Source organism: Macrotis lagotis, chromosome 3, assembly GCF_037893015.1.
Source record: "Macrotis lagotis isolate mMagLag1 chromosome 3, bilby.v1.9.chrom.fasta, whole genome shotgun sequence".
Taxonomy (NCBI): domain Eukaryota; kingdom Metazoa; phylum Chordata; class Mammalia; order Peramelemorphia; family Peramelidae; genus Macrotis; species Macrotis lagotis.
In genome coordinates, this window is record NC_133660.1 from 36,835,602 (window position 1) to 36,858,873 (window position 23,272).

Sequence of the window (23,272 nt, forward strand, 5' to 3'; positions counted from 1 at the left end):
GTAATGAGGTGTGCATTCCAGGGATGAAGTTAATGTTATGTATGTTTATATGCAAACATACAGGCATACTTGTACCCATACACACACACACACACACACGCTGAGAGGAAGGCAGAGGATGAGATGGATAGTTTCATGAAAATAATGAACATGAACAGACTTTAGGAAATAGTAGAAGATACAAGGGCTTGGTATGCCATGAAGAGTTGGACATGACTGAACCATAACCAAAAACATACATTGTAAAATAAAAATCAAGGCTCAGATTACCTTACAAATGATGTGAAACATTTTATTCATTTAAATTTTTATTAAAAACTGGAACATATCACTCAATGGATAGAATATTGGGTCTAAAATCAAATGCAGCCTCAGATACTCACTAGTTCTGTGAGCCTGACAAGTCATTTACTTCTGTTTGCCTTAACCCCCAAAGGAGAAAATGGCAAACCACTCTAAGAAAACCCAAATGGTGTCATGATGATTGGACCTAACTGAAGAACATTAGTTGGCAAGCTTCCTGACAAGTCATCATCCCCTCATGATAATTTTATTGAAACACCCAAAACCCTCAGGAACTTTCCAGGTTTCTCATGCTGTGAATGCCTATGAGACTTTGCTCAAGAAACCATACATAAGTTGCATAACAAAGAGCCCAACAAATTTGCCAAAAGATTGGGGCTGGGCCTTCTAGGTGACCTGCAGCAGCCTCTCTGATGCTCCCCAATCTGGGGTGTATGAAGCATCAGGATCTACGCTTTTCCTCTCCTCTTCCCTTTCCTACTTGGTCCCTTAGAGTAAGCAGTCCTGCTTAAGTAGAGAAGTAGCGAATGAAGACAACAAACCTTATATTTTTCCTATTTCAATCATCTATGCACTTTCCAGTAGTCTTAGACTTAGGAAAAATTAATAAACTTTGAGTCTTTTAAAAAGAAGAAAACTAATACATCAGGTTTCACTGAGAGATCCAGTAACCAGGAATAAGAAAGGAAGTGTCCCATGTAGACTCTACCTCAGTCAGACATCTGGAACATTGTCTTCAGCTTTGTATACTATAATTTAGAAAAGAGATTGTTAAATTGGAAAGCATGGAGAGAGAACCAGAAAGGGGACCCTGAGAGTAGGTCACACAAGGTTTGGGTAAAGGATTTAGAGAATTGGGAGTGGAGGGAAAGAAGTCAGTTCTGGATATGATGGTAGTCTTCTTGAAGGGGTTCCATGGAAGAGAGATTCCATTTATTCTACTTATTAAGCAACAGAGGTTCATGTGCATGGGTTGGGACTCAGGGTGATGACGTGCCCTCTCTCTACCTCAATCTTTTGGAGTCTTTCCTTTAAGTGTCTCACCTCAACTATCACTTGCCAAGCCTTTCTTGAATCCCTAAATGTTAGTGATCCCTTCCCCCATGGGTTTCTATTTACACTGTATAGATTTAATACTAAAAGAGGTAATATATTTAAAACTTTTCTGTTTTATCTTTATGTAAGGTGACCTATTATTATTGTTATTGTTATCTTATCTGTGTAAATACCATTTCCTCCACCCATAAAGAGAAGACATAGGAATGAAAAGTATTTTATATAAATATATATATATATATATTATAAGTATATATAATTATTGTTATACATTTATATGTACACATACAATGCATAAATTAGGGGAAAGTTTTAAGGGGTACTCCAAGATCTGACTCCAAGGAGAGATTAATACATTTGGCTGCCATCCCAAAAGGTTGGGGGTTGATAAATCCTGTCTGGTATTTGTCTTGATGATCCCTTACCCACCCATTTGCTGGCCTTCTCCCTTGCGGGGCTCTATGCAAATACAAATTACCTGAATCAGACAGTGGATGAATCACAGACTCCCCTTTAAATCCACATTGGCTTTGATGAAGTAGGTACCGAGAGGCCAGAAACCATGGCTCACTCACCATCACAAGTCTGCTTCTCCTATAGGTGGCTGATTTTCTGCTTATTAGTAACTGTGGCAGAAGGTAAGGGTTATGTTTTGGGGGGGGGGGGTCTAACCTTTATATGTATATGGCATTTTACATTTTAAAAATATATTTATAAAGTGATTAGTTAATTGTAGGTACTTTATAAATGCTTATTCCTAGTCCTTGTAAAGCAGTTAGAGCCTATTATTGATGATTGTTTGTTCATTATAAAATTTATAGCAATTTGTGGGTAGGGGACACTTGACATCTTGGTAAAGTGGAAGGAGTTGTCCTGGAAGTCAGAACAAGTCCTAACCCTGGACAAGTGGTCTAGGCAACATTCTAAGACAAGATAGTAGCAACTTGCATTGGTGAAAGGAGTTTCCTCATCCAGGAATTCCATATATCAATGTAATTACAGATCAGGTTCCAAACCCTTGGCTATTTAAGTCTATAATCTCAGATTTGAAAATATTTTAATCCTCTTTTCTTGGGCTCCCACAATTTCCTTATTTCCTTTCTAAGACAATAGTATCAAATGAGTACTAATATAACTAAATAATTAATAGGATTTATAGTTCCTTCTCTTACCTTAGAAACTTATGAGACTTTTTCAAACAAGTAAAAAGCATATTTCTACATAGATGCATATATATATATATGTATGTATTACACGTACATGTGGAGAGGCTGAAATTCAGTGCCAATATTCCCTTAAATCTTCACCCTAAAGTAATTATTTTCATCCCAAACAACCACACAATAATTATAAGAAAGGTTTCTTTAACTTCACCTTTTTGCTTACAAGCATGACGTGCTGTCATGCAATGAACTTAATGTCTAGACAAAAGAATGCCATAAATCCACTTTAAAATTATAAAATAAATGAAACTTTTGATAGATTTTTCTTAAAACAGCATTCTGCTGTTGAGGAATTATTGTTGTCGATGCAAATATTGTTGTCTATTTAACAACTTAATTTAAATGCAGATCCTTCTCTCTGGGGATTAATATCAAAAAGGGGTAAATTTGACGGTGGTAAGGACAGCAACAGGAAAAACCCCAGTACAAGGAAGAGAGAAGTGGAAAGGAGAAGTCCCAGCAAAGGACTCTGAATAATTTGGGGACAGTGTCCACCACTCATCAGGCTCATTGTACAGAGGAGATGTTATACTTAGCTGTCTATGTACATTGAGAAGTAAGATTCTCAGCCTTTCCATCTGAACAGGAAACTAAAGACTTGGTAACTGCCTTTATCATTTTTTTTCTTAACCTAAATTACAAATGCAAGTTTAATAAACTGAGGCTAAAAACAAAAAACTCTTGCTAATATAAACTTTACATACATTTGTGTTTCAATCACTTAAGGGTCAGATAATGTGTTTGCCCTGTATCTTTAAATAATAAAACTAACTAATGGAATTGAAAGAATTGGGATTAATAGAATATATTTTTAAATTATCTGATTTTTAAAGTAAGGTGAATTTCAAGGACAATTGTTTCAGAAAATGCCACAGGTGAACTTCAATTTTTAAAAAATTCTTCTTGTCATATGTAACTCTTTTGATCACAAAGGCTTTGTTATTTTTTTTAAAAAGGAGTTGCTCTTGGAGCACAGCAGATAAGAGTACCAGTGCTGGAGTCAGAAGGACCTGAGTTCAAATTTGGTCTCAGACACTCAATACTTAGCTGTGTGACTTTGGGCAAGTCACTTAATCCATTGACTTGCAAAAACAACAAAAAAATTTTTTTTAAATAAAAGAAGTTGCTCGATGACTGTGAAGTGAGATCCGGCCTCAGATAGTTATACAGTTGCATGAGTGTGGTCTCTGGGAAGTTCTTAAAGACAGAGAAAATCTCAAGAAGACAATGATGAAGACAGAGGCACAGAAAGCTGCTCTTCTGATAAAAATGGCTAATTTTGAAATTAGCTTGTGGTTTCTTCATGCACTGGGATAAGCTATAAAGGGGTTAAAAGTAAGCACCCCAGTGCTATAAAGGGGTTAAAAGTGAGTAGTCACAGCAAAAGAAACCATTTCCTAAGGAAGATGCTGGGCTGAGCAGCTCTCTAGGATCCATACAGGCAAGCTAAAAAAAAATCAGATACACAAAAGAAACTGGATGTGATAGAAAGATGCCAGGGTGTAGCATTTCAGAATTGATTTGAGTGGGCAGGAGAAGAGGACTTGTCATGAAATGGTGTGCTCATTTAACAGTTCCCATGGAGCTTGATCTGATTGGAATCATTGCCTTTAAAGAAATCTATTTGGCTCCATAATAGGGAAATAGGGATAAAGAAACACAAATTCCATTGGCATCATGAAAAGGCTTCTTTTTAAACTTGTTTTATTTTTCTTGATTTCAATCTTCTGCAGAATTGCCCTTTCTTGCCCCTATATTCAAGCCTGGCTATCTTTACAAGCTTATTACTAGAAAATCTTTGGCAAGAGCTTTCTACTAATTTTCTTAAATTTAAGTATAGATGGTGGCTAAAGGGGTATTCTTCCTTCCTAAAGCTAAGTCATACCCCAAATTTTGTCTTAGGTGTGTATACAATACCACAGTCACCTGCCTTCTCTTTCTCATATTACCCACATCTAGCCAGGAAAGTGACTCAAGGACCCAACTAGGCATTTTTAACAGTATCTTTTATGGTGTTTTATAGATTCTCCCTTTTCTCTTCCCTTACCCCACTATATCTATCCTTCCCAAATTTCTTTTTAAAGAAACTTCCCAAGAAAAAGGTCTTCTCTTCATTCTCTATCTTGATCTTTTGTTGATATTGGCAAGGAAATCGTGTTCTTCCATAAACCTGAAATCTGGAAAATATAAATCTGTGTGTTTGTTTGTTTTCAGGTCAAAGAAACAGATATCACCCCTTGGGAGTATCAGAGCCTATCATTAATCCAACAGACTGTCAAATCTTTACTCTCACTCCTCCCGCTGCTACCCGGCCTCCAGTAATTACCTCCAAGCCTGTCACCATAGCAACCAGATGGTGCCATTTTCCTCATTTTAGAAAACCCCGAATTGGCTTTCGGTTCCCTAAGCATCCTTTCCACCATCCAGACTTTGGTCACCATGCTCACTTACTGCCTCACAAACCTTGCCGTCATCACCCATTCTCACCACCACGGAGAGGTGCCCACCATCACAAGTACATACCCAGAGGAAAATCCTCAGAGAGCTCATCAGAGGAATACAGAAGAAAGAGAGAAGTCCCTACCCTTCTAAAGCAGATATGAAAGGAGCCTGATCAGTGGAGGAAGAACGCCTCGGTTTTTCTCTTTAAAAGATATAGTTTGAGGGGCAGCTAGGTGGTGGTGCAGTGGATAGAGCACCAGCCCTTGGAGTCAGGAGGACCCGAGTTCAAATGTGGCCTCAGACAATATTACCTAGCTGTGTGATCTTGGGCAAGTCACTTAACCTCATTGCCTTGCAAAAACAAAAACAAAAAACAAATAAAAGATACAGTTTGGATTCTAAATTTAATGAGCAAAGTGGAAACTTAGCCTTCATTCTTTTAGTCAGTGAAAGAACAATGACAGTGACAACATTTGACAAGTCATTTATTTCTCAGGGTATTGATCTCCCTTAGGAAGAAAATCTCAAAATTAAATGGAAGTATATTAAATATCCAGAGAATTTTTCCACCTCTTCGAAACTAGTGGACCCCTGACCTCCCCTCCCCCAGAAATACTCAATGAGGAAACAAACACTGAAAGGCTGGGAAGATAATTCAGCCCTCCCCTTCCACTCTCAGGGTCTATCTCCAACACAAGCATGCCACTCTCTTAATCATTATTTCCTAGCATTCCCTCAGTCTTTTTCATCTCCTGGCTGTGCAAGCTCCTCCTACCCTTTCCTCTTCAGTCTGGTCTAGGCTCCAGCACCAGCTGGTCCAAAGTTCCTTTATGAATATTCTCTCACCTTCCCTCCTCTCACCCCAAGGTACCAATACCATACCCCCTGTGTCACTTCATGGCTGAAGCAGGCACCCATTGTTTAGTTCTCTGCCCTCTGACTGGGATCTGTGCTCCGAGGCAATGGCCAATGAGTGAGAGACCACATATCCATCCTTCTTCACTTTTGGAGAGTCAGAGTACATAGTACAAGATGAGCAGGTTCAGGTGGGTTTTGATCTTCACTGTAGACCTCATTATATCATCTCCTGAAATGTTCCCTACCACCCTTTCTGAATTTCTCTTAATGTCAAAATAATATACCAAAGCTATCTTTCTGATCATGCAGGTTCACAATCTTGGCTTTATCTTCTATGGCACTCTCTCATACCCCAAAGTATCTAATCAGTGCCAAACACTGCTACTTTTACCTCTACAGAATTCTACTCATCTGACTCACTCTTCCTACTCAAACAGCATCACCACCCTAGCCCAGATCCTCATTATCTCAAGACTGAATTATGATAAATAACCTCCTAACTAGTATCCATGCCTCAAACCTCCCCCTACCCAAATGTATCCTCCATATAACTGCCAGTGATGTTCTTAAAACAAAGATCCAACCACATCATTCCACCACTCCATTGCTCAAGAAATTCCAGTGGCTCCCCTTCAGCTCTAAAATAAAATATCAGTTTTATCTTCATCTCTTTTTTCCTGTAAATTTTATCATGCACACAAAAAAGTATGTGTGCAATATAATACAGATACAATTTTAAAATAAGTAAATACTTAGGTTGCATGTTAAAGATCAAACATGCAGCCTAGGATAGGAAGATATGATCTCAAGTGGGTCTAGAATCTGATTAAAATGTAATTGGAAATATTTCACAAAATAAATATACAAAATAAAATACAATAAGATAATAGGACAATAAAACAAAGATAATATTGCATTTTTATACTAAGTCAATCTGCAGCCGCAGGTATCCTTATGTATGGCCCCTGATGTTATTTGAGGTGGGTACCACTGCTCTAAACCACAGCAAAGTTTTACGGAGTGGATAATACAAAATTGTAAAACTTTGCACACAGGAGTCAACATTAATTGGGGGGGGAGAAGGAGCAGTGATCAATAGCCATTTCAGGGAAGGATGCAAAGTATTCTTTGACAGAAATTTTAAAGATCAAAGTTAAAATGACTTTGAATGTAAGTAACATTTATGGTCACCTTAAGGAAAACCATCAGAATCCCGTATCAGTTTTAACTGGAGTGTCTGCACTAAATTAATTCCAAATTAATTCCAAAAATATCCATTCCAGATAGTCATTTTTCAGTCATGACCAATTCTTCTTAACCCCATTTGGTGTTTCCTTGGCAGATACAGGAGTGGTTTCCAATTTCTTCTTCAGCTCACTTTACAGATGAGGAAACTAAAGCAAACAGGGTTAGATGACTTGCTCAGGGTCACACAGTTAATAAGTGTCTAAGACCAAATTTGAACTCAGGAAGATGAGTTTTTCTCATTCCAAACCCAGTCCACTACACCACCTTAGCTTTTTCAATATTTTAAAAAAAATTATATTGTTAGAATTATCTCCTTAAAATCTTGTGGTACAGTTCCAAGGACAGGGGACGATTCACAAGAGGTATGGCTGGTTTTCTAGCTCAGGTTATTTGGACTAGGGGAGCTCTTGTGCCAAAACCAAATGAAAAGTGTGAAGTGAGAAATAGTTATCATTCTCCCCAAGGATTGAAGGGGAAAAGAAAGGGAAGAGAGAAGGGAATAGACATTTATATACTGCCTACTGTTTGCCAGAGATTGTTCTAATAGTTTTACAATTATCATCACAACAATCCTGGAAGGTAGGTACTATTATTATACAGTTGGAAAAAAAAAACAATTGAGGCAGAGATTTCAGTGACTTGACCAACTGCACAACTAGATAAGAGACTGAGGATGGATTTGAACTCAAGTCTTCCTAATTTCAGGTCTAGTGCTCCAACCACCATGCCCTGTAGATTCCAATAGTGGTAGAAGACTATGTACTTCCCAAAGGAATTAGTTGTTGCCTCAGTTTCCTCAGCTGTAAAATGAGGATCATAACAGAACCTCCTTTGCTGTTTTGTTTAAAAAAACAAAAGGAATTAGTCCACTGTCTAGAATAGATAATAGGAACTTATCAAATACTTAATGCCCTCCTTCCCTCATGGCAGCAGGAAAAGTCCCTTTGTAAAAGCTAATTGATATTAACTGGTTAAATTGGAGAGGTAATAACTGGTGAATGATATAGGAGGAAACATGCTAGATGGGAGCTATGAAAGATAAACTTATGAAAACACTTCAGCTTCTTGGAGTTGACCCCCAAACCCTCAGAGAGTAGCCAGTCATGGCTCTGAGCACCAGCTCTGCCACTCTTGGTGTGGATTGGGAACTTCTCCTTACATTTTTCTTACTAAATTCTTTCTGGATTTGTTCTTTTCCATTGTATCTGAATGTCCTTAGTTGTGGCATAGACATTCCCCATTGGTATGCAAAGATTGAGTTAAACCATGATTAGACAAAAACTATTTAGGAAATGAAGGGCTATGGTCAGCTGAATTTTCCAATTAGCCGGCAATTAACTAGGAAAACTGTTTTGTTACAACCCAATCAGAGGATTTTAGTAAGCATAACTGAATCTCTGATTTTTCATGTCACACATATTTATATGAGTGCTTTAAGCTAATTTTTTCAATAACTCTGTAAGGGAAACAAAGTAAATGTTACCATCCCTATTTTAATGATAAAGATATTGAAGCTCATGCCTGAAGGAAGTGTCAAAGGCACTTGTGCTCTAGTCTCTCTTGACTATAAACCCAGGCATTTTTCCTCTCTCCTTAAAGCTGATCACTACTAATGTTGGTGAAGAAATCCAAAAAACTGGGTTCCCTTAGTTTACAAAAACTCATAGAGGCTAATGTTCCTCTTACAAGGCCCCAAACCTAATGCCATTTTCCAAAAGTGGTTTTATTAGTAAAGGATACAATGGAATAAACTATTTCTATCATTCTGGTAATCATACTTTTCTTATTAAGAAGCCCAGGATCACATTAGTAAGTCTCATGAGAGACTTACATAAAACTTGTGGCCAACTGAGTCTCTTGTCACACCTATTGAAAAGATAGGTCATCCTTACCTTCTAAGTGTGAGACTGACTTTTCAAAACTGTAAGAAAATCATTTATACTTAGCTCTATGATATGTCACCATATTATTCCAACTGTATTCAAAAAAACTTGGTATCTTGACTCTTATACTTAACACCTAAACTTATTAGTTAATTAGTTATCCCATCTCACTTTGTTACTATGTCCTTGATAAAAATTAGAAAACAAGGCTAATGAGAGGCTCTCTTTAACACTAACAGATCTATTAATGCATATTCCTTAGATGCTGATTTTTCAATGACTCCTAAAGACACACAATGGTGAATATAGCCCCCACATTTTCTTTTTGCTTTTCTACTGATGAAAATCCTCTATTTTCAAAAGTTTAAATAAGCTTAACAAAATGGAAATTATATTTGAGCTGCAAAATGGATCTAAAAATCATGGAAGCAATCAACAGTCCCATAATAATAATAACTAACAATATTTACATTATGCCTTAAAGCTTGTAAAGAGTTTACAAATATTATCTTATTTTATCCTCATAACAACCATAGAAGGTAGTAACTATTATAATCCCCATTTTACAAATGAGGAAACTGAAGTAGATAGATTAAGACACTTGTCCAGGATTATACACACAGATGGGAAATCAACTCGCTGTCTCTAAACATATACACAATGACATTGTCCTTATTCTCCTTTACAAAGGGATAAACAAATTTAAACAATAAAAAATGCTTCTAACAAATCACATAGTAATATAACCGCTAATGGCTTTACTGTATTGATATTTTTAAAGAAAGAAAACCGTAATGTCTTGAGTAATCACTTCCATATTGGGATCACCACAATCACCTGCTTCTTCTGGTGAGGCAAAGGACCAGGTATATAAGAGGCAGCAAGATCATATCAAGGAATTTCATTTTAAGTTACTTCGTATAAAACTTAGTCAAGGTCATCCACTGCATCCTGGGTAATCGCCAGTCATCTTGAATTTTGTCCTGCCACTGGACTCTGATGACTCTGGAAGAGAGAGTGAGGCCGATCATTTTGTTTAATTCTGCCTCACTTCCATCCAATTATGGATAAGTCAAGATATCGCCCCATGGTGTCACTGGTCCTCTTTGAAAACAAATTTCAAACAACAAAAATAAAACAGAGCTATGGAAACTATATAGGAAAACAATCTTTTACTCATAAAGATGAATGATGAAAGTTTAGAAATGGTTCTTTCACAATGGATATGCTCAGCAAGTATGAGGAAAAGCTCACATAAAATGGCGGCACTCCCAGATCCAGTCAGTCTCTTCCCCAAAATCACCTTAATGTCACAAGAGCAGGGGGAAAATTGCTGGTTCCATTGCCCTGGGCCATGTGGATGAACTCTGATGGATTAGGTCAGTTGGATGCTTTTACTGTGGCCTGAGTCAGAGCTGTACAAATCCATGTTGCCTCAAGGAACAGGGTCAGCAAGGAGATAAACACAAAAGGACTAATGAGGGACCACTTCCACTTCCCACTCTTAGGACAGTGTGGCACTAGGCAGACAATTCTGGATCCAAAGAACACCCAGAGTTTGAAGGTGGACCTGGAGGGGTACATCAAAATGTCCCTCTAACTGTCAGGGAGGAATTTTCCTAAAATATTTATTCTAAGAGTTGTTATAGAAAGAAATATCAAAAACTATTTGGATTTTATTGACTTCTAAAATGAATTAACATATTTCCCCCTCTAACCACAGTCTCTTATTAAGGATTTAGGACTCAAAACAAAGAGGGCCATGTATTGTCAGGACTACACTAACACACTGGCAGCCAAAGAAGGTTTTTCCCTTTGACAGAATTGTACTCATGTGGTCCCCTGAGATGGAGGATAATTGGAAGGGCCAGAGGAGGCCAGATTTTCAGAAACATTGCTCACATGTCTGTACAAATCACAGAAAGCACAGTGATGGGTATGTATTTGAGAAGGAGGAATTAATATAACAGTAGTGCCAAGAACAGTAAGTTTTTAATACACTTATTTACTACATATTTTGTAGTTTTTATAAATATATTCTATAGTTTTGTGGGAAAAACCAAGGGTAGAAAGGCAATTTTCAACATGACTTCCCATTCTTTGTCCTTGCTCCACCAATCCTACCCTCAAGAAAATATATACATTCATATAGTGGATACAGAGACCTTAACACATTAGTAACATCAACTTTCTAAAACTACATAATATAACACATTAGTATCATCAACTTTCTAAAAATACATAATACAACACATTAGTAACATCAACTTTCTAAAAACACATATTATTTCTTTTCGCTCCCCATCCCCACACATTTTTCCTCACCCTCCCCAACCTCATTCTGGCCATATATATTTATTTTAGTTTTTCATCCTACCAGCAAATGATCCTTTCTTTAACTAGGAGCCCCTTCCCCATCCAGAGGTATTGTGAAATACAATTACCAAGGTGGAAGGGGTAACGCTGTAATGGTGGGGAAATACTGAATATGTCTTAAATACAATGAAAAACCATTGTCCTTGTGTTCCCCTTTCATTTCCACAGTGTTGCTCCCAGGAAACAGAAGGTAATTCAATGGGATATATTCCAGCCCATGTCTTTCTCCTCCGAGGATATTAATAGTCTGATTCCTGGAGCTTGTCATCCTGCATTTTGGAGTACAATCTAAGACACAAAGCAAAAAAGAAATTAAAACGTTAGTATTTTTACAGAACAACAAAGAGAAATACAATTAAAATAACTACAAAATGTATAAAATATTGAAATGATATTCCAAGAAACAATTATATAATCACGAAACCCTCTTAAAGAAATTAAGACAAATAATTGAATGGAAATTCATTGATCATGATTAGGCTATGCCAATGAATCAAAAATGATCATGCTACTTTAGTTTACACAGTTGGTACTCTACTACTACTAAAACTATCAAAGGGATACTTTATTTTTTTATTTTTTTATCCTTTTTTATCTTTTTGTATTTTTTGTATTTTGAATTTTTTACACTTTTTCCCCTAATCTTGCTTCCCCCACACACACACACACACACAGAAGGCAGTCTGCTAGTCTTTACATTGTTTTCATGGTATACATTGATCTAAATTGAATGTGATGAGAAAGAAATCATATCCTTAAGGAAGAAAAATAAAGTTTTGTGCCTGATTGTTGTACTAATGGAATGAGCAAGACCATCATCACCCCCATGTTGCTGCTAGGGTGCACAATGTTGCTCTGGTTCTGCTCATCTTGCTCAGTATCAGTCCATGCAAATCTTTCTAGGCTTCCCTGAATTCCCATCCCTCCTGGCTTCTAATGGAACAGTAGTGTTCCAACACACATATGCCACATTTTGTTAAGCCGTTCCCCAGTTGAAGGACATTTACTTAATTTCCAATTCTTTGCCACCATGAACAAAGCTGCTATGAATATTTTTGTGCAAGTGATTTTTTTAATACATCACTAAAATACTCTTGTTTAAGAACAAGCATAATACCTCTCCCCCCCAAAAAAATATAGACTCTCTTGAGAAATAAAGTAGAGGAAAGAGAAAAATAATGTGTTTCAGTCTGTGTTCTGATACCGTCAGCTCTGTCTTGGGTGGATCACATTCGTTATGATAAGTCCATCATAAAAGTCACTTCCATATTTTTCCACTGTTGCTGTTGCTAATTTTAATTCCCTCCATCCATTCCTCCCTACTACCATACATTATATTTTCCCTCTCCTTTCACTCTGTCCCTCTTTTAAAATATGTTGTAGGGTAGCTGAGTGGTACAGTAGACTGATCACTGGCCCTGGGGCCAAGAGGCCCTGAGCCCACATACCACCCCTGAGACCCAGCAACCACCCAGCCCTGTGGTCCCAGACAGGCCACCCAATCCCAGCCCCCTTGCAAGAAGTAAAAAAGAAAATGTATTATATCTGACTATTCTCTCCTATTATCAACCCTCTCCTCTATAACCCACATCCCCCCTTTCCCCCCCTTCTCTCTCTCTCTCTTTTTTTTAAGGTTTTGCAAGGCAATGGGGTTAAGTGGCTTGCCCAAGGCCATACCGCTAGGTAATTATGAAGTGTCTGAGGCCTGATTTGAACTCAGGTACTCCTGACTCCAGAGCCAGTGCTCTATCCACTGCACCACCTAGCTGCACTCCCCCTCTCCTTTTTACTCCAGATGTCTATACCCTATTGAGTGTGTATGCTGTTTCCTCTCTGAGCCATTTTTGATGAGAGTGAAGGTTCTCTTATTCTCCCTCGCCTTCCACCCTTCCATATCATTGCAAAAGCTCATTAAATATATGTATTTATATGAAATTATCTTAACCTATTCCACCTCTCCTCTCTTACTCCCAGTGCATTTCCCTTTTAGTCACTGACTCATTTTTACAATATATTACAGCTTCAAATTCAGCTCTCTCCTGTGCTTCATCTACAAAATCTCCTTCTACCTGCTCTATAAAAGTTTCATACGAGTATTATCAGTATCATTGCAGGAATACATGCAGTTCATCATCATTAAGTCCCTCATATTTTACCCTTCTCCTTCACTCTCTATGCTTCACTTGAGTCCTGAATTTAAAGGTCAAACTTTCTGTTCAGCTCTGGTCATTTTAACAGGAACATCTGAAACTCCCCTGGTTCAATGAAAGTCCATCTTTTCCCCTGGAAGAGGATGTTCAGTTTTGCTGGGTAGTTGATTCTCGGTTGCATTCCAAGCTCTTTGGTCTTCTGAAATATTATATTCCAAGCCCTATGAGCCCTTAATGTAGTTGCTGCTAAGTCCTGTGTGATCCTGACTGCAGCTCCACGATATTTGAATTGTGTCCTTCTGGCTTTCTCTTTGACTTGGGAGTTCTGGAACTTGGCTATAGTATTCCTGGGGGTTGATTTTTTGTTTTGGATCTCTTTCCGGGAGATATTGGTAGATTCTCTCAATTTCTATTTTGTACTCTGCTTCTAGGATATCAGGGCAACTTTCCTATAGGATTTCTTTAAAAATGAGGTCAAGGCTCTTTTCCTGATCATGACTTTCAGGTATCCCAATATTTTTAGATTATCTTTCCTGAATCTGTTTTCCAGATCAGTTGTTTTTTCAATGAAATATTTCAAATTTTCTTCTAATTTTTCATTCTTTTGGTGTTTGAAGTATTGTGTCTTGACTTCTTGTAAAGTCATCAGCTTCCTTTAGCTCCATTCTACACCTGAAGGATTTGTTTTACTCAGAGAGCTTTCTTATCTTTCTTTCCATCTGGCTAATTCTTCTTTTTAAAGCATTGTTCTCCTCAATTACTTTTTGAACTGTTTTATCCATTTGATCTATAATGGTTTTTAATATGTTTTTTTCTTCAGCATTTTTGGATCTCTTTGACTAAGCTGTTGATTTCTTTTTCATGTTTTTCCTGCATCTCTCTCATTTCTTTTCCCAATTGTTCTTCTATCTTCCTTACTTGATTTTCAAAATCTTCTTTGAGCTTTGTCATAGTCTGAGCCCAACTTCTGTTTTTCTTGGAGTCTTTAGATGCAGGAACTTGTACTTCCTCATCTTCAGATTGAGTATTTTGATCCTTCTTGGGATCATTGACAATGTATTTCTCAATGGTGCTCCTCTTTTTTCTCTGTTTACTCATGTCTCCAACCTGTCCCTGGTTTGGGGGTGCTTCCTGAGTTTTTTGAGTATTATTGGGACATCCCTTTTGGGACACCCCACTGGGACCTTTATTCCTCCAAGGTCTTATGTTCTCTTTCCTGTGCTTTGATATGTAGATGACCACAGGTGCTCCCCTCTGCCCTGGAGCTGTGAGGAGGGGACCTACTATTTTAGTATGAAGGGCCAAACTGCAACCTGGATCTGAATGTGGGCAAACAGCAGAGTCCTGCCCCAGGGAGAGCAGAGAGATTTCTGCAGTCTCCCCTGACCCCCCTTACCATCTGTGAGCTGTGCTCTGGAGGTGCAGGCTGGTTTCTCCAGATTCCCACTGCAGGTTCTTGCCACAGGACTGCTCTGAGGCTGGTGCTCCTCACTTCACATTCATTCTGGTGCAGCAGAGTTCTCTCACCACTCCTCTCACCACTGTTCCTGGCGATCCCCAGGCTGGGGCTGGGCTGACTGGGCTGAGCTGTGGCCGGAGCTTTTTTCCAATCCCCAGTCCTTGTGAAACACACCTTTCCCATGGAACTTCTAAGTTATCTTGGACTTGGAAAATGTATCACTCTGTCTTTCTGTGAGTTCTGTCCCTCTAAATTTTGGCTAGAGTCATCATTTGAAGGCTTTTGGAGTTTATTGGGGAATGAGTTTCTGGGAAATGCTGCCTTCATGCTGCCAACTTGGCTCTGCCTTTGATGTTCTTTAAATGGAGTCTTTCCATTTCTTCATCTGAATCCTAGGGTCCTAAGAAAATGAAGGAGTTGCACATGATGACATCAGATGAATGAAGCACCAGCAGAACCTTTGCTTTCTTCTTCATGCTATCAGTTTTCACAGCCCCGTCCAGTCCCTGGACACTCGCTCCCTTAATAAAGAGATACTTTATGTAACAGAGTATCAGGCATCAGTAAGTGGCTAATAAATGGGTCATCTAACTATTGGTCAGGCAAACTATCGTGGATCAAACACAGTAATATCAAAATTCAGCTGGGGGAATAAAATGTAAAGAACTTTAAGGGAAACAACAGGGAAAGGGAAGAAAAAAGGAGGATGTGCACATTTAGAACTCATTATAAAGCAGTAATTATCAAAATTTTTTTGGAATCAGCCCAAAAAAAAGTAGGTGAGTACAAAAGGCTAAACAAACAAGAATGAGAAACAATCAAATTCAATAACAAGGACATAAACAATTTATATAAAGACTTCCTGCTATAAATAAGTCCTGCTAGAAAAACTAGAAAGCAGATAGTCAAAAACTAAGTAAAGAGAAGCAATGTTCTGGGTAGCATAATAGGTTTAAAATGTATATTCAAATTTAAAAATAAGAGTTTAATATTGAAAAGTTGGAGGACAATAGTTTGAGGGTATTTTTCACAACTATAAGAAAGGGATTATAAAAGATAAAAGACAATTTTGATTATATAAAATTAAAAAGTTTTGGCATGAACAAAATCCATAGAGTCAACTTACAGAAGGAAATTGCTGATAGGGAAAAATCTTTGTCTCTAATCTCTCAAAAGGGACTGCTATCTAGCATATATAAGGAATTAATATAGATTTATAAGACTAAGGTCACTCACCAGAAAATAAGTGCTTAACAGATATGAACAGTCCTTGAAGAAGAGCAAGCTAATAATTATTAATTATTAAAGATTTTAAAATCACAATTAATACAAATCAAAACCCTTGTGATATTTCTCTTCACACCCAGGATAATGGCAAAAATGGAAAAAGATGCAAACTGTCAGTGCTAGAGGATTATAGAAAGATAGGTACACTAATACATGGTGGAGTTTCATGGTCATTAACCCAGTATTGGGATATACCTTGACAGGTCCTCTCAGGATGATGAGTTATGGTCCACATGACTAGTATATGAGCTAGTCTTTTGGGATGGGGCAGAGATCTGCCTATGTACTTACTCCCAGGTGGTAACACTAGGTCTGGTCAATTCACAGAAGCCAACAGAATCTGGACAATCAAATGCCCTCCCTTATACACAGTTATTTGGGAGGCACAGCAGTCCTTATTACAGATGGCAAAATCCCTCTGCTGAACTCACAGACAGGCTAGCACCTTAATGAATGGCAGAGGCTGGGAATGGATCTTTACTAACATGGAAACATACAAAAGGAGTAATGATAAAGAAAGTCAAAGTAAACAATTATAACCTCCTCTTATCTAGTATCTAGAACTACAGAGAAGACTTCCTGAATCCTGAGGAAGCTCTGAATAGAGGCCAACAAGGGTCAAAGACGCTGTGGACACCTGACAAAAACAGGGACCAGACCAGTCCCACCTAAGAGACTAAGGAGTTTCTGCAGAATGTGAGTCCAAAGCTTAGCCACCACATCCAGGACCAAGCTGATGTTGCCCACACCATCTAAGCATAAGGGAGGGAAGGAATTGAATCTGGCCAAAGCAAAAAATCCCAGTCCAGAAACTGAGGCTGGAGATATGAGTAAAAAGAAGAAAATGACAATGAAGTAATATTAGAGAAACTCAAGAGGTAAACTCAGAAGATAAGATGTTAGTTCCAAAACTCTCACTCTTTGCAGATGACATGATAATAGTATACCTAAAGAATCCTTAAAAAATCATCTAAAAAACTACTAGAAACAATTAGCAACTTTAGCAAAGTCACAGGACATAAAATAAAACTACACGAATCCTCAGTGATATGTAAAACTAGCAAGATACAGCAGCTAGAGCTAGAACAAGAAATACCATTTAAAGGAACTTCAGACAATATAAAATACCTGCCAGGACAAACTCAGAAACTCTATGAAAACAACTATAAAACTTTTCCACACAAATAAAATCATATTTAATTAACTGGGCAAATATCAAGTGCTCATGGATAGACCAAGCTAATATAATAAAAATGATGATTCTATCTAAATTATACTACTTATTTAGTGCCTTACCAATCAAACTTCCAAAAAAATACTTTAATGAAAATTAAAGAAAAATTATAACTAAATTCATATGGAGAAACAAAAGTCAAGACTATTCAGGGATTTAATGAAAAAAAGTACAAAAGAAGATGCTTAGCCCTACCAGAAATAGAGGGGATGTCCTTCAATTGGGGAATGGCTGAACAAATTGTGGTATATGTATGTTATGAAACACTATTGTTGTATTAGAAACCAGGAGGATGGGAATTCAGGGAAGCCTGGAGGGATTTGCATGAACTGATGCTGAGTGAGATGAGCAGAGCCAGAAGAACATTATACACCCTAATGATGTGATGATCAACCTTAATGAACTTGCTCATTCCATCAATGCAATAATAAGGGATAATTTTAGAGTACAGAACGTCAGAGAAAAGAATATCCAAGATATAACTACAAGAGTATCAGAAGAAAATAACTTGTTGGTGTGGTTGATTCATTCACTCATGTCCACATCTTCTTGACCCCCATCAACCACAGCATGCCAGGTCCTTTTATCCTCCACTCTCTCCCAAAGTCTGAAAAGCTCATTTTCATTGCTTCCATGATACTATCCATTCATCTTATCTATCTTCTGCTATCTTCTTTTCCTTTTACCTTCAATCTTTCCCAACATTCGAGTCTTTTCCAATAAGCCACATTTTCTTATTCTTTGGTCAAAGTATTTAAACTTTAACTTCAGTATATGACCTTCCAGTGAATAGCCTGAATTATTTTAAGTATTGATTGATTTGATCTCCTTGATGTCCAAGGGACTCTCAAAAGTCTTATCCAGAATCACAATTTGAAAACATTGATTCTTCAATACTCAGCTTTCCTTCTTTTTGTTTTTATGTTTTTGCAAGGCAAATGGGGTTAAGTGGCTTGCCAAGGCCACACAGCTAGGTAATTATTAAGTGTCTGAGGCCAGATTTGAACTCAGATACTCCTGACTCCAGGGCTGGTGCTCTATCCACTGTGCCACTAGCTGTCCCAATGCTCAGCTTTCTTCATAGTTCAACTCTCATAGCCATTTGTTGATACTGAAAAAAACCATAGCTTTGACTTTATGAACTTTTGTTGGCAAGATATCTTTGCATTGCTCATTTAAGAAAATCTACTTAGCACTCAGTGGTATTCTCTGGAATTCTGAATTCAGTTGGGTTTATTTTTCCGGTTCTCCTTTTCATTTTGCTTTCCTTTTTTCCTTAGCTGCTTCTAAAGCTTCATCAGAGATTCATTTTGTTTTCTTGCTCTTCAAGACAGTTTTTGTTGTCACTTCCTGTAGAATATTGTAAACCTCTGTACCCAGTTCTTTAGGTACTGTATCCTATTCACTTCTACTTCATATTCGTAAGAGATATTATTTAGGTCATACCCTTTTGGTCTAATGGTTTTCCCTACTTTCTTCAATTTAAGGTTGAATTTTGCAATAAGAAGTTTATGACCTAAGTCACAGTCAGTTCCAACTCTTGTTTTAACAAACTATTTAGAGCTTCTGTACCTTTAACTGCATATAATCAGTCTGATTTCACTTTTGACTCTCTGGTGATATCCATGTATAAAGTCACCTTCTGAATTATTGAAAAACAATGTTTTTGATTGTACATATATAACTCATATAAGATTACTTGCTATTTTAGGGTGGGGGAGGGAAAGATGGGAGGGAGAAAACTGCAAAAATGAATGTTGGAAAATATCTTTAAAAATAACTTTAGGAGGGGGCAGCTAGGTGGCATAGTGGATAAAGCACCAGCCCTGGAGTCAGGAGTACCTGGGTTCAAATCTGGTCTCAGACACTTCATAATTACCTAGCTGTGTGGCCTTGGGCAAGTCACTTAACCCCATTACCTTGCAAAAACCTAAAAAAAAATAACTTTAGGGGCAGCTATCTGGCATAGAGTACTGATCCTGGAGTCAGGAGGACCTGGACTCAAATCCAACCTCAGACACTTAAGAATCATCTAGTTGTGTGACACTGGGCAAGTCACTAAACCCCACTGCCTAGGAAAAAACAAAAAATAATAACAATTTTAAAAATAAATAAAAATTAAAAATTAATTAAAAAAGGAAAAATATTTTTCTATGGCCAGCAAGTTATCTTGACAAAACTCTATTAGTCTCTGTCCTACTTCATTTTGTGTTCCAGCTCCAAACTTGCCTATTATTCCAATTATCTTCTGATTTCCTACTGAGCAATTTTTCCTCTTCAGCATCAATGGTTGGAGTATAGATCTCTATTACTGTACTACTGTTGGATGGTCTGCCTTGGATCTGAACAGATATCATTCTGTCCAGAACAGCTTTACTCACTCTTTTGTGAGGGTCACTCCATTTCTTCCAAAGGATTCTTGCCTATAGTACAAGACAAAATCATCTGAATTATATTAAACAATTCCCATTAATTTCAGTTCACTGGTACCCAAGATTTGGATTTTTTAATCTTTCCATCTCCTGCTTGACCACAGCCAGTTTACCTTGGTGCATAGATCCTAGATTCCAAGTTCTTATACAATATTGACCAGACATACTTGTAGCTGAGCCTCCTTTCGGCTTTGGCTCAGTCACTTCATTCTTTCTGGAGCAGTATATTGGACAATTTCCAATCTGAGGGACTCATCTTGAAATATTGTCTCTTTTATCATTCTAGCACTATCCATGGGATTCTCTTGGTAAAGATACAGGAGTGTTTTGTCACTTCCTTCTCCAGTGAATCATCTTTTGTCAAAATCTCCATTATGACCTATGGCATAACTGATAGTTTCAATGAGTCCCTTCAATCCCAACAAGGCAGTGACCCAGGAAGGAAAGAAATTAAGTAAGATATATCAAATGAAATATTAAGATTATAGCTAGGGAGAGGATAATGGAAAGGAGAATTTAAGCAATGGTAAACCATACCCAAGAATCAAACTTCCCCAAAATCAGAATGGGGCAAACAAATAACTCCATGAGACAATGAGAAATACTAAAACAAAATTTAAAAATAAGGTTAAAAAGCCCAATTAATATGGAAAGCAAGAAGCATCCCACATGACTAGGTGACTGATCTTTGCCCTGGTCAAATGTTCTATATAGAAGCTGGTCTCATTCCTAGATTGAAACATTCGGCTGAAACACCTAAGAGCTCTTAGGAGACAAAATCCAGGAAAGAAGTAAAATTTATGGCCTCAAAATATGTAAATTTAAATGCCCAGAGATTAGACAACAACCCTAAATGAACTAGAAGGCCTAACTCATGAGGCAAACTTGAACCATAGGGCATCCCTGTGCCTTGGTGAATGAAATTACTGACTAGAAGTTAGCTCTGGATGGTATAGCTATACAAATATACAGGAACAGGGTAGGTAAATAAGAAACAGAATAAGAAAATGGAGTGTGAGTTGGGGTATTCTCATGGTAAGATCCAGGAACCAGGAGAGGGCTGGTGGATAGATAGAATCAATAGAGGAAGAAACAAAAGCTATTTTTGTCCCTAAAGTTTAGAACAGATTCCCTGGAATCAAAGAGCAAATAGATGAGGCTTATCCCAAGCCCAGCACAAAGACAAGATACAGGAAGAAGAGATCTCAGTTACCTTGGTGTGTGTGTTGAGATTATCTCTTCCAAAATCAGAACAGATAATAAATTCTTGATTTGCTTTAATAAGAATTCTATCCTTCAAAAAGGGAAGGAAACACAATGGGACATTCTATTATAGACATGATTCTCACTAACAAAGAAGCCCTGGATTGTGGATTGACCACTTGAAGTTCAGTTTGGCTAAATTGAAATGAACAAGGCAGCCACTGAGGACCATTCTAAAATCCTGTGATTCTGTAATTAGGAGATGTTTAAACATATGGATTAAATGTAATTTTATTGCACTGTAAGAAAAGGTAAATATAAATGACTGAATAAGCTGTGGTATTTGGTTGTGATGGAATATAACTATTCAATAAGAATTGATGAACTCAATAATAATCTTAGAAAGGCATGGAAAGACGTACAAAATAATGAAGAGTGAAATGAGCAGAACCAAGAAAAGATTGTATACAGTAACAGCAATATTGCTTTAAGAATGATTTTGAGTGACTAAGTCATTTTGACTATACTAAAAATATACATTAAAAATAAAGGATATATGATGAAGCTATCTGCATTAAGAGAAAGAACTAATAAATATAAGTATGTATAGAATAATTTTACATATATGCAACAATTTGTGCCTAATGCTAGCCAGCTCTTAGCTGGGAGGAAGGGAAGGGAAGAAAAAAAGAAATTTACATGATAACTTTATTACATATTTTAAAGGGAAAAAATGGTAAATATGAGGAATTTGGAAAACTATGGGAAGAATACTGAGCAAAGTGGTGGATAGATAGAATGACTTAAATAAGGTCAGGGATAACAAAAATAAAAAGTACTTCAACTATGAAGACTTAAAATAAACAAACTGAGTTTGAGAGAATTGATAAAGAAATATAGTTCCTCCTAGTAGAATGAGAACTATGGATGTGGAATACTATATACATATCAGAATCTGTGGGACCACTGGTTTGTTTAAATGTTTGATTGGAGTGGGGAATGCTCAGAAACTATGACTGTGGTTAAAAAAAAAGCAGAAATAAAATTTCAAAAAAGACAAATGCAAATTAAAACAACTCTGAGGTATTATTACCTCATATTCATCAAATTTGCAAAGATGAAAAAAAGTGAATGCTAGATAGATAGGGGGTTACTTCTCTGAAAATGGGAATTATGAACTGGTCCAACTGTTCAATTTGAAATTAAATTAGAAAAGTTACTAAACTGCTTACATTCTTTGATTCAGTGATTCAACTACCAAGGCTCACACTACAATTTAGCCAACCACAAAAAGGCATTGAATGAGCCAAAATATTCACAGCATCATGGCTTAAAGTGGGGGAAAAAAATGGAAACCAATTATCAGCTTAATGGTTGGGAATGGCTTAATAAATCTCAGTATATCAATGCAATTCAATTTATAAGCATTGATTGTGTGAGACACCAAAAATTCAAATACAAAAATGAAACTACCCATGCTTAACAAGAGTTTACTTTCATGTGGAGCACGATAAATATTATGAATCTGAAGAAACATGAGGAGACTTGTATGAGCCCATGCAGAGAAAAGAAATCAAACACTAAGAAGATATGCAACAACTATGACAGCAATGAAGACAGCACTTAAAAGATAACAGAATTCATGTGAAGGATAATGGACATTTTGGTTTCAAATTACTAAATTAAAAGTATATCTTTCCAGGGGTGCTAGGTGGCGCAGTGGATAGAGCACCAGCCTTGGAGTCAGGAGTACCTGGGTTCAAATTTGACCTCAGACACTTAATAATTACCTAGCCGTGTGGCCTTGGTCAAGCCACTTAACCCCATTGCCTTGAAAAATCTAAAAAAAAAAAGTATATCTTTCCTCTCTCTTAATAAAAGCTAAACTACAAGAGGCAAAAGTTTTTAGTGCTGTTAGTTTTAAAAGAACAATTTTACCTAATGTTTAAATGAGAAGTTATATTGGAAAGGTGCTTATTGGAATGTTACTGAAGTATTAAATGCATCAAAATTTTATGATAAAATCTTGTCAATATAAAAATTATTATAACTTCAGAAAATTTCATTTCCTCTGAAACATTTCACTTAAAAAATGCAGAAATTTACAACAGATGACAG

General features: G+C 37.1%; 1 protein-coding gene across 5 annotated transcripts in view; it reads right to left on the reverse strand.

The window, feature by feature from the left end:
• Window positions 1–4,524: 4,524 nt before the first annotated feature.
• CDKL2 (cyclin dependent kinase like 2) overlaps window positions 4,525–23,272 on the reverse strand; it is a 76,705-nt gene continuing 57,957 nt past the window's right edge. For 3 of the 5 annotated variants that reach the window (XM_074228463.1, XM_074228460.1, XM_074228462.1), the window contains one exon: window positions 10,987–11,677. In XM_074228463.1, coding sequence (XP_074084564.1) covers window positions 11,454–11,677 — 224 coding nt within the window. In that variant the 3' untranslated portion in view covers window positions 10,987–11,453. Of the gene's footprint in view, window positions 10,019–10,986; window positions 11,678–19,900; window positions 19,943–23,272 lie in introns of those variants that run through there. The other 2 variants (XM_074228461.1, XM_074228464.1) reach the window with 2 other exon arrangements.